The 12,613-nt window shown below is 39.8% G+C and overlaps 1 protein-coding gene across 5 annotated transcripts in view; it reads right to left on the bottom strand.

Annotated features, from left to right (window-relative positions):
* Positions 1 to 7,736: 7,736 nt before the first annotated feature.
* The window catches only part of LOC109545824 (brain tumor protein), a 103,870-nt gene continuing 98,993 nt past the window's right edge, over positions 7,737 to 12,613 (bottom strand). For all 5 annotated transcript variants that reach the window (XM_048661585.1, XM_048661588.1, XM_048661584.1 and 2 more), the window contains exon 2: positions 7,737 to 12,564. In XM_048661585.1, the coding sequence (XP_048517542.1) occupies positions 10,119 to 12,545 (2,427 nt within the window). In that variant the 5' untranslated portion in view covers positions 12,546 to 12,564 and the 3' untranslated portion in view covers positions 7,737 to 10,118. The remainder of the gene's footprint in view (positions 12,565 to 12,613) is intronic.

Genomic DNA, 12,613 nt, shown 5'->3' with positions numbered 1-12,613 from the left:
GGGTTTTAAGTTGTCAACTTTTACTCAGTTTTAAACGGAAGCTAGCACAGATTTTCGGGTTATTTGACGAAGTACCAAACATGTAGCAAAATGTGGCCTAAAATATTTAAAGAATAGAGCAAATCGAAGAGATGGGAGGTTTTTTTGAAGAAATAGATGAAGATGATTATGGGGGAAGACTGGAGTTTTACTTCAACTCTCATGAATATGATTAATGCATCTGCTATATTTTTGTCTAATTGAGGCTGTAAACAATTAAAGTGGTGGAAATTTAATCAAAATGAAAAAAAAATAACCATTTTCTGTACAGAATTTCCAAACAATTAATGAGCAACATGCAAAAGTGTGGTGTTTTCCTTAAAATGAAGCGACTTTGAAACTGAAATACTTTCAAACCTTTGGACTTGATTTTAAATGTGTTGGTCAAGCTCAACCAACGCATATAAGCCGAGAATTCCCGGATATTTTAAGATGCAAATGATGAATCCGAGCACTTTCACTAGCTGTAATTTTTAATTTTCTTAGTTTATTGTATGTAAAATTCACTTTATTGAGACAGGAAAAATTTATCTGCACAGAAAAGTAAAAGTTTGGCAAATGTTTATTTTTTGTTGCAAATTGAATATTCCCGAGTGAAACGGAAAGTCGATGTCTAAGTGAAGAAAATTAGGAGATTTTCAAAAGTCGTTTTTTAATATCAGCTTGACCTGATTTCGGGATGAAAATAACACGTTTTGTGAACAGTTCCTTAGAATTTGGACAGTATTTGGACTGAATGGCACAAAACTTTCAACGTTTTAGACTTTACATGCCAAAAAAATCATAAAACTAATAGAAACATTTTGAAATCCTCCACCCTGTGCTGTTTATGGCGATTTCAAGCAACACTGTTTTTCGATATTCCCATAAAACATCGGCAATCTACTTTCGAAGCTTTGGTGTTTTCTTAAAGGCGTTTACTACTTAATCTAATTATTTCTACCTGCAAGGTGTCGATGCAGGCCAGTGGCGTGGAGGGTGGGAGGGCCACCTCCAAAGTGTCTCGGGGCGAGATTTAGTTTCAACTTTGCAAACATAGCCAAGGACGCACTAAGCACATAAAAATACAATATGTATATATATAATATATATGTTTTGATATAAAACGACTAGATACGACTTAAGCAGGTTTTTGGTCGGATGCGTTTTGGTTCGCGAGATCCAGCCAACAAGCAATTAATGAGGGAAATGATGTGAATCATAACAGTCAAATACACTTACAATAACGTTTTTACACGTACAACAAGTTACATATTTGGTGTTTCGTTACGAAAATATTGAAAGTGGAGGAAGAGCACATTTTTTATGCAACGTCTAGGTCTTGGGGTTGAGTCCTTACCTGGAGATGGACAAAGCGAGTGTTTTTGATCGGCCAATGACAAACTACGGAAAATTGGAATACCATCGGGACTTGCCCTGGATGGGTTTGTAAAAGTCTTTGAGTTTGATTTACGTTATAGTCTAGGCTTGATAGGCTAGTAGGAAATAGTCTTTTGATTAAGCAATTTGATTATTATCAGTACAAGTTGGCCAAGCTTCATCCATGCAAGGAAAACCCAATTTCAGTAACAAAAAGCAGCCGTAGGGGGTTTCACCTTTCATTCTTGCACCATTCATTGAAAATGATGTGATAAAATCGAAATAAATGGGGAAAAGCAATTATATCGACGGTAAATTATAAAAGGCGACGGGGGAAAATCAAATTCCATTTCCAATCGGAATTGCGTTGAGTTCTCGTAATTGTTTCATAACCCGTAATTAGTTTGCAAAAAAAATTAATGAAAATGAGCTGATGTACAAAACTAAAACAGATATTTTCAGGAACAAAGTTCGAATTATTGGGGTGTGACACAATTAGTCGACAAACCGTTTCTCTTTAACTCTATTAAAATTTCATGAAAACACCCGTCGGCCTGATCGAAAATCAAACAAGAGTGCATTTCCGAAAAGTGGGAGAATTTAATTCCAATTACAACCAATGGGCTGCCAACGGTTTACCGCCACCATTTATTTATTTATATTAATAACCGCGTGTAAATCATGCATTCGCTCGCGTTTTGTGAATGGACATTTTTGGTTTATACACCATTGAATTTTCCAATTGAAGTGTTTTAAAAATTTGGACAATTAGTCAGTTAAATTTTGTTGACTTCATTGTCGGCCTAAAAACGCGAAATTCACCGATTAATTCAACAGTGGCGGCTAAGAAACTGCTATAAGAATAAGAAGAGTCAAAGCTGTTGGGGCGGGTGGGAAACATTCTGAAGAAACCCAAGTCACTCGAAACGCCTGGCACGGCTTTGCATGTTAATTTCGAGTTAATCCGCATCTAAACTTTTTGGACGTTCATATTTATTAGAAATTTAAATAAATGTTCCTGCATAGAGTGTGCTATTAAACGAACAAGACATTTATTTAGAAGCCGAGGATTTCTGGGATTTGATGTAATGGTGACAAGAGTTGTTACTCCAGCTAATTAGAGCAGAACTTTAGGACTTGTGATGTGCTTTAATTATCCGCACTCTACTGCGTTTGTGTTTGCCAAACGCACTTGTTAAGTTCACTTTAGAAGCTAGTTTTTCCCCTAACATGTGCCTCTGTCCCAAATAAAAAAAAATAGATCAATTTTAGATTTAGGCAGCAATAACGGAATGAATCACATGCCGAACGGATGAAGCATTTGAAAACGTCTTTCGTGTGAAAAAGTGTTTTAAAAATCTGATGTTTATGAATGAAATGTGCAAGAATGAAGAGTGAAAACCGGTTCACATTTTTGGCCTCGATGGCAAGTGATAGAGTCGGGATTTAGGAAGGCATTTCCGATAAATCACAGTCTGTTTAGAGGTTTCCAATCATGCGCAACGGCTGAGAACTACTGCCGAAACCAGAACGCTCCCCAGCTTGTTGTTATAAATTTTTCCCGTTAATGTTTAATATAAATGCTTCACATTGTTTGGAAACTTGCTCGTGGGGAAACTGCATTAAGTCCAGATAAGTTCCGGATAATCCAGATATATTAAGAAAGTTATCGTTTAACTTAGGACCTTATTTAATATGAATAAAAGTTGGCGAAGAAGATTGAAATTCCGAGCGAGCCACGCACTAAGCCGCTTACCTTTTTGCTTGTGAAAGTTTTTGGCAAGTAACGTCGTCGGGTTTTATTGGACTGTGTCGGAATTGTTTGTTTAGTAATAATGGTACTTCTTCATGTGGAGTATTTCTGGTTTCGTCGCTAACTACGTGGTTGACGTTCTGGCAAGGGAGTGGACACTACTGGAAAATCTCTTGCAAAAACCCAACCAGTGGATAAAGTAGGTAAAGTGTTCGGGGTGTGGACATTTGCGACCTAGCGCGATTAACAGTGCAGAACAACAATTACTTACCAACATGAGCAAAATGTAAGTATAAAAATGTAATCACGAAGTCCCATGCAGCAGATGCGAAATCACTGATATTTACCATTCTTAATACTGACCATGGAGCTAAATGGTAAAGAAATATCAAAATATCTTGTGCAAATCTTCAGTCCAGAGCTCGACCAACTGCTTGATCGGAATCTGTACCAAGAGCTGCCTGCTACAGGAGATTCAATGGCAACCAGAAGCTGGGAAACTGTGCAGTACAGGAAGTCAAGAAATGCTAATGTATGGTATTTACATACTCCACCTGAAGAGATCTGTTCCCTAGAGTAATTGACATGAAAGTTAACGTAACCTTTTATTTTTCGAGCTAATAGCAAATGGCACGGACCAGTGGATGATCAGGTAGGACCATAGGGAGAATGGGAACCAAAAAATCGTGCTTAGTTTCCATTGAACATTGCCAAAAGGTTCCCAGTTTCCATTGGTAGTTTGTGCGTCTGAATTAGCCACCTATTCAAATGCGTTCGTGCTATTTGCCGGAACAGTTGCATATTTAATATCACTAGAGTCGTTACCAGAAGAAATGTGTTGTTGAATCAGTCTTACCGAAAAATATCTATGTAACTCAGAACGCCTGTTTTTTATGTTCATGTAAAAGCGAGAGCAGAAGATAAACTAGTCGAGTCTTAAAACAAGTAGTGACGAAGATATTGATGAGCCGAGAACGGTCTGAGTGCAACTGGTGATGGATCTCAATCTGGCTGGGTCATTTTCACAATCGAGTTTCAGTGAAAAGTAAAAAAACTACCAAAATCTGAGCTAAAATTTAAAACTCTACTGGCTCTTGATTTTTTGTCCTGAACAATTGAGCTATTCGTCTGCTTTCTTCCCATTAACTTTATCCTTAACTATGAACAAAGCGATTGACACCGGATGGAAGGTAAGTGAATAATCAGAAACTTGACAGTATTTAAAACATCTAGTTTCTTAACAAATCACAAGAAACCCGTAATCAAGACGCTCTGCCGAATTAAATGCTGCTTGAACGTTGACTTGAGAATTTGATTCGTTCCTCAATTACGAGAATCGTAAGAATACGGATTAAGTCGGTCGGAATAATTGCATGGCGGGTTCTGGAGTGTTCGGGATTCCAATGATTAATTTACATAATTTCGTTCTGAAATCTTAATGCCCAACTTGAGTGATTTACTAGTTTTGATCAAAATTAGATTGATTTTGAAAAAAACACAAAATGAGACAAATGGAATTGATGCAAAAAATGAATAATTTTTTCATTACATTGTATTGGAAGGAATTGCTCAAGAAAATTTATAAAAAGACCGAAAAGTCGCACAATTGGATGGTCTAGGAAAGTGTGAAACAAATTGCTAAAAAAATAATGCATCCTGCTTGAAAAATGTAAAAAAACATACATTAGAAAAAAACGTTCGTTACAATGTTTCGAAAACAGGTGTTTTGCAAACTACAAATTTTTAAAATAATTCTGCTTCTTATTTGAAAACAACCACAAAATATTGGGTGTGTGCTTTGGTTCCATAACATCCGAAATTTTAAAACAGTGTCGTTGTATAATAATCGCTTAACAAACATTGAGACATATGAAAGAGTATACGTAGAAATAGAGGAAGACATGTGGCTGACATGTACGATGGATTGTCGAAATCTTACTAATAGTAAATTGAAAGAATTGTGCTCAAATCTAAATCCCAGAAGGACGGAAATGATGTTTTTTTTGTCCTCAAACTGAACAGCCCAAGAAAACAAAAACTCAAGAAGATGAGCTTAGAGTTTTAACTGTTTCCAGTTCCTCACGATCTTAATAGGTTTTTTACTCGGGAGATTTCAGGCTCGAAAAATCCATCCATTGCTATTTAAGTGGAGTTTAGAGCATTTGAAAATTACCCGGCAGTTTTGTTCCGAAGTGGAAATCCGCCACCAGTGGCACGAAAAAGCCGCCCGATTGTGTTCAAAAATCCTTATAGGCGTTTGTCAATAAATCTAGTTCCAAACATCACACTTATAATAATTTGCGTGTTCAACAAACTCCTATAGGAACACGTTCTAGATATAATTGTCTAAAGACTATACTAAAAAATATCATCTGCTAATTATTATTCTTATTATAATAATTATTACAATAATTGAAAACCCACCCGTAATGGCAATAATCGTTATTAAACAACACTAGACATGATCAATTTCACTTACAAGTGAGATTTTCAGACAACAAGTTCGTTTTTAACATCTAAATGTTCACTAAATACTAATGACTATGATACGAAAAATCACACATGCCTATATAACTATACTATATAGGATTTGTTAGTTGGGCCCAGGAAGATTGTTCGAATATTTAGTTTTATAATAAGATATTACTTATACACAAAAGCTTCGTTCACAGAAAAATATTAAGTGTTACTTACGATCTAAGTATAAAAGTACGAGAAAATAGAGATAGAGGCTGCATCTCGGCGGTGCCGTGCTCAGTATAGCTTCGAACTAATAAAAATCTAACAAAAAAAACACTTCTCAAATCTACAAGCACACACAACAAAAGCTAAATTCACCATCTTCTATTGAACTGGGATTTGGCTTGATTGGGGAACATTAGAAGATCTAACTAATGCCTTTGATATATGCAACATGTGGTGAAAATTAAATAAGATTACTTCACCAATTCCTCTGTGCTTGACGATTTATCGCTTTTTTTAAACCAATTTTGATTCTTCCTCACTCAAAACTTTCCAGCATTCTGTGTGAAATAGGAATTGAAAACAAAAGAAAAGCTCCGATAACAAGCATAATCTCTTTTTGGGGATCTTTTTCAAGGATACGATGAGGAAAAGTAATAACGATAAGTAAGGCTGGTTTGAAGTATTGAAAATATCCCCTAACGAAAGCAATATTGGGGTGCTGTAGGCAAATACTTAGGCCACTCGGGGCATATTGAAAATTTTCGGTTAAAAGTGCCAATTCAACTGGAAACTTCGTTTGATCGAATTATCTTCTGAAGCAAAACTTGGCTCCAGCGGGCACATAAACCGTTCTTTTCCAACAAATTTCAGTAGAAAACCGCACAACTCCAACTGTTAGTGAATAAATCTCAGTTTTCTGGATGTTGGTTAAAAATTTCAAAACAGGGTTATTAATCCAAGACATTAGTGGTAAGATCCACTAGACAAGATGTACACCAGAATTTTTTTTGCTGTTTTGTGAAAAAAATAGTGAACAAGGCCGAATGAACTGCCTGAATGCGTGTAGTCGAAAATTGCAAAAAAACATCGTGTGTCTTCGAGCAGGATTTGCCATATTAATCAAAGGATTTGGTTTTGAAAATTTCGACTAACTGAAGTCTGGCCTCTTCCTTTATTATTATTCAGTTGTGCCCAGGCCAACATGTTAATTTTGATATTTTTTTTTGATAATTGGGAATCTTCTCTTGATTCTTTGATGCTTTTTCAGCAGGTTTTTGGGGGCAAATTAACCATCTTGTGTAGTTCACTGCCTAAGTGTCTGATTCTGGTCGAATTTTGAGCCCAATGGTACCCATACCTTTGATGTGATGCATTTTAATAACACTTCGTCTCCAATTCTTGCCAACTTTTTTGCAGAACGCAGGCAAACCAGAATTTGCCTATAAAAATTCAACTTTTCCAAGAGCCTTGCTCATTTTCTCAAACTTTTTAAACGCCATTTTCATCGAAACAATGGTTTATTATCGGCTTTAGGGGGGTGTTTATGCTGGGGCTGTGATAAGCGCCGATAAGGCCACAGATAGATAATACAGCCCAAACTGTGTATGTTCAGCTTTTGTTTGGGTTTCTATGTGTAACGACCAGAGGAAAAGTTGAAATTTGGGTTGCAAAATACAGATTTTTCTAGGGTTGCAAGTTTTGTACTAAATGCGGTTAAGTTTGTTCAAGAGAATTATTTTTGGCCCAAATACAAGCAGGCAAATCAGCATGTTTAACTCATGGAACATTATGGAATTTACTAGTATAGTAACCATCGCTCCAAATTACACACAAATAACACCAACGCTTTTTGCATGTAGCGCACTGAAAAATTTCGGTTTTGCCATAAATTACTGAAAAGCCAGCTTTTAGACGAGGCTTTTGAGAAATTTATACACGCGTTTGCGATGTTTTTTCCCCATTGTTTATAGAAAAGATTGTGGCAAAGTTTGGGGCTCATTTCGCCAAAACTAATCTACAAAGCAAAATCTACACAGTCCATGAACGCTCTAAATACGGTGAACAGGCAACGAACGTAACTAAAAAAAAAAGGGTGGGATGTACTAAAAAAAACTAACGATAAACTGCAATTAATGGTATTATTAAGTAAAAAAGCATTTACAACAAAAAATCAAAGAAAAACAAAACAATGTACAAATTGACTTTAAGAACAATTTCACCGTTAAATTACTAATATAACAACAACGTTAAAAATGTAGAGACGGGTATTGTATACGGGCTGGATTTTTGGTTGAGATTGTTTGGTTCGGTACGCACTTGGACCGATGTGAGGAACAATAGAATATAATAAGTAAGATATGACAATAATGAGCTAAAATAACAAACAACATTAATCGGGTGCATACCAAAAATGTTAGGCCGACTGGGGCATGTTTAGAACTGAATAACTGAACCTAATTGCTTTTAAAAGTTGCCATTTTCGAGCCGAAATCGAAGTGGAAACCAGCCCGATTTCAGAATGCCTTGCGAAGTTGAAATAGGATTGAGATCTCTCAACTGCGCGGTTTTAATGCCTTCGTTATCGATAAACAACAACAAGTAAAAAATATAAATAATGCATAAATTATCCTTACTAAAAATGTCAGACGATGCACCACGTGAGCTGTGTTTGGTCCCATTATTATTATTATTAATATTACTAAACCTCAAATTGGTCAAATTAAGTACTACTCGAGTCGTTTAGAATATTGCAGTCTGGCTCCGAAAGGCTTAGCAAGCTGGCTTAGTTGTTTTCAAAAACGTTTAGGAAACCCATCTACTATCTAGATGCAGCAATAACTCGCATTACGATACTTCCTTGAGTGAAAAATTGATTTAACTGCTTTTCTGCCCTCTCAAAAAGTCAATACTTATTTACCTAACTTAGCAATAATCAACAGTAAAATATACGATTTAGGAAATAATACTGATGCTCAGGTTTTTCAAACGTCTCGGACAGCAGATCGGCGAACTAAGCGACGGACCTTCGTCTAGCAATATCGAAAACAATTCAGCCTTGGAGGATGCATCGGAAATAGTCCGATGAATCCACAAATGATATTCATTCCATTTTTTTGTTCTAGCTTTAATACTCAGTCTTCAGATAAAATAAAAACAACGGTGAACTTGGAAAAAATGCGTTTGTGCGCGAGGATCCTCGTCCAGAATCAATGCGATAGAAACTGCAGTGGCCTTAATAATATTCCCCAAACGAGTTTTATGTTGCATTTAACCTCCTAACTAAACAATATAAAACGAGTTAATAATAATAGGTGCAACTTTCGCATGAACAACGTGTAACATCTTAAAAACTATGTGGATAATAATGGGACCTGTTGCGAGCTCAAGCAGCAGTAGTATTAACTAACAAAACTTAAAAAACACTAAGTAAATAATAATAAAAAAGAACTAACTACTACGTAATAGTCTTGGAGTGCCGAAGCACGGAGCGAACATGGTCTGGGCGAGGAAATTGAATTCGTCTGATTTCAAGCAATGGTAACACAAAGCTTCCCTCCAAAGGACACATGCGCGTCGCTATCTTAAACTTGGCAGCATCAACAAACAAATATAAAAACCTACTACTTCGACTACAACTAAATAAAATAAAAATCGAAAAATAAGTGGTTTGAAAGGTATTGCATGCACCGTATGTATGTACGCTTGCAGAACCGTGTATTTTGCTAACTTAGAAACGTAAGTAATGATAAAAAAATAAAAACAAACTAAGGTACTAAACATAAAGGAGGAGAATTCCGGCGACGGAAGAAGCTTACGGTAGGCACGGCACGCGATGTTATATAAGATGGCGTGGTCGTTTATTATAAATATTCATCCAAATTCACGAATGAGGAATATAAAAATTGAACAATACATGATAGCCGTGGAACGGTTCAAGTTTCAATGCAGTTTCATTGAAATTCGAATTTCGGCAGAATGGGTCCGAGGACGGAACCATTCGCGCCCGCGGCTAAAGTCTAAAACAAGGTTTGAGGGGTGACTAGGGTCGCTAACAACGCGGCTTCCCGCAAATAACAATGCTCTATTTCTAAAGACATTCACAACATACACGCATATTAAAATAGATCATTATCATATCATAGGATGATGTTCGATTAAGATTACAACAACGGCCCAGGCACCTCGATGCTTGGCTTAACATGTCTAATTTCAATAATATCCCTGTTTCAAAAATTGATAATTTGGTCAATCAACATCATTGGTGTCGGCGGGGTCGATTTCGAGCCCGTGTGTCTGCTCCGACTCATCATTTCAAACGGTAAAATATAAAAATATCAACATCGAATACAAAACTATGACAATTTGCAGTATTGTTGTAATTTCGCCAACTAAATTAATTCAACGTCAACAGACCAGCGGTCCGACCACTCCGTTCAAAAATGCATCAATAAAAAGTGTAGGGAATGGCTGCAGCTGGAGACCCTGGTGGGATAGTAGTAGCCTATAGGCCGATAGGGGGCACCTGTACATAGCGATAGATGTAGAGGCGATAGTCTTTGCTGGCCAGCACGACGGAGCCGTCGTCCATGAGGGCCACGTCAAAGCACTGGGCATGTTTCACCTTGCTCTCGAGAGCAGACACCAGCTGGCCATCCTGGGTGAAAATCGTCAGGTTGAAGTTGTTGTGGTTGTCGGCGATCAGGATCTCGCCATTGGCGTTGATGCCCACCCCGATCGGGTAGTTGGTGATACCTTCGCCTCCAATCTGGCGCAGGTAGACGCCTTCGTAGCTGAACACTTTCACGCAATGCGCGCGATTGTCGCTGATGAAAATCTCCTGCTTGTCGTTCACCACCACCCCGTTGGGGAACTCCAAATGTTTGGAGCAGCCGAACTTCTGCAGCACCGCGCCAGCTTGGTCGAAAATTATGACCCGCATCACTTTGCATTCCACCACCACGATGCGTCCCTTGTTGTCGACGGTGACGCCTCGCGGGTGTTGTAGAATGTTGGCGCCGAATTTGCGCACAAACTGCCCATACTGGTTGTAGATCTGGATCTGATGGGTCGGAGACCGTTCTGTAACTATGATGTCTCCTGAAGTGCGCACCACCGCCACTCGATTCGGGTACAACAGCTGCGAGTCGCGCTTGCCGCACTCTCCGAAATGGAACTTGAATCGGCCCTCCTTATCGAAGATCTGGATGCGATGGTTGTTGGTGTCCGCCACGATTATGTCGTTCTGCGCATTCACCGCCACACCGCTCGGCTCAGTGAACTGTCCCTCCATCACGCCAAACTCGCCAAACTTACAATGGTAGATCATCTTCTGGCGCTTGATTTGGCTCTTGGGCGGGAAGATCGCCACTGACAGTTTGGAGGTCAAGTCCAGCATGGGATCTGGATGAGTAGGCCCGGTCAAGGAGTAGGGATCCACACTGCCGTTTTGGAAAATGCTATCGGTAGCGCCCCCGTTCGACCATTTCTCATAGGGGTTGATGTTCATCTCTCCAATGGTGGTGGAGAACGGGCCCAAGCTGTTGGCGCTGCTGAAGCGTTTGCTGAGAATGTTCGACTCGAAAGGCGATGTCGATTGGCTGTTGTTGGTCAGTCCGAATGGGCAGTGGATGGCGCCATTCAAGCTGCCCGAGCTGCCGTTTACGCTGCTTCCGCTTGAGCTGCTGCCTCCTGTTGGTCGAGCGATCGGCGGTTGCTTGCTGGGGCCCACAACCGGTTCTGAGTTTGAACGCACGTAACCAAATGTATTACGCACTCCCACTTGGATGGCTTGATAGTTCGAGACAAATTCCAGTTCGGATGCAGATTGCACGCTTTGGTCCATATTGTATGTGAGCATCGTTTGCAGTCTGGCGTCCAGCAGTTTGCGGAACATCAGAATCTCCACCACGTTCGCGCACTTGTTGAGTCGTTCCACGAACTCGCACGTCTTGTAGATTTGGTCGATCGTCTCCTGCCCCTTATCGGTGGCCACATTCAGGGCCATTTGCTTCGCGGAGAAAACGCTTTCCAACTCCTTCAGTAGCTCTTGCTTGCGCTCCTCCAGCATCGAGCGATAAAACTGGAAGGTTTCATTCACTTCCGTTTGGGCCTTGTGATACTGGACCTGCAATCGGCTATTGGCGTGTTCCACGTTCTTTAAGGTGTTCCTGATGTCGGTCGCCTTCACTTTGGCCTCAGACACCGCGTGGTGGATGGCCTCGATCTGCTTCGGAACAGCGTCGCCAATCAGCTCACACTCATGCAGATTAGACGGGTGCTCCAAGGTGAGACACTCCTTGCAAATGGGCACGGAGCAGGTTCGGCAAAAGTACTTGATCAGTTCGCCTTTATGTTTGGGGCAGATTAAGCTCTTCTCGCTGTTGTTGGCCATGTTGCTTCCAACTGGTATGAACCCGTTTCTGGGCTCGTCCTTGGTCTCGTTCAGACTCTGTAGACGATGGCCCTCAAAACAGTGCATGAACTGATGAGCCATCAGGCAATGGGAGCACAGGTAGTTGACGCAATCAACGCAGCGCGCAACGGCGTCGAATTTCTTATTTTTGCAGCCGGTGCAGCGCGGAGTGGCCGGCTGGAACGGCTCAATTTGGTCGGAACTAAGCAAATTATTCAGAATACCTTCAATCGACTCGGTATTGCAACGTGGGCAGACCAACTTGTTGCGCTCCAAGCACAAGTTACAGAACGTGTGAAAGCAGGCCAAAAGCTTCGGATCGGAGACCGGTTCTCTGCACTGCTCGCAATGGAGCTCCGTGGGGTCGCTGTCTCTATCGACTGAGTCGCTGGCTGGGGGGGACGATCCGGGGGAGCCCGCCAATGGGGAAAGGGACAGATATTCTACCTGGTCACCGAAGGATCCAATTGAGTTTGCTCGTGGTAAGGATTCTATTGACGGTGTCGGTGATGCCATCTTCAATTACCCGTCATCCCTGTAACAAAACGCAACTATTAATATTCAATTCGATAAAAATATAATAA

The sequence above is a fragment of the Dendroctonus ponderosae genome, unplaced genomic scaffold, assembly GCF_020466585.1.
Source record: "Dendroctonus ponderosae isolate FM_Combo_2020 unplaced genomic scaffold, Dpon_F_20191213v2 Dpon_F_20191213_1, whole genome shotgun sequence".
NCBI classification, from domain to species: Eukaryota; Metazoa; Arthropoda; class Insecta; order Coleoptera; family Curculionidae; genus Dendroctonus; species Dendroctonus ponderosae.
Note: the sequence above shows the minus strand (reverse complement) of the source record. Positions and strands in the feature narration are given on the sequence as shown.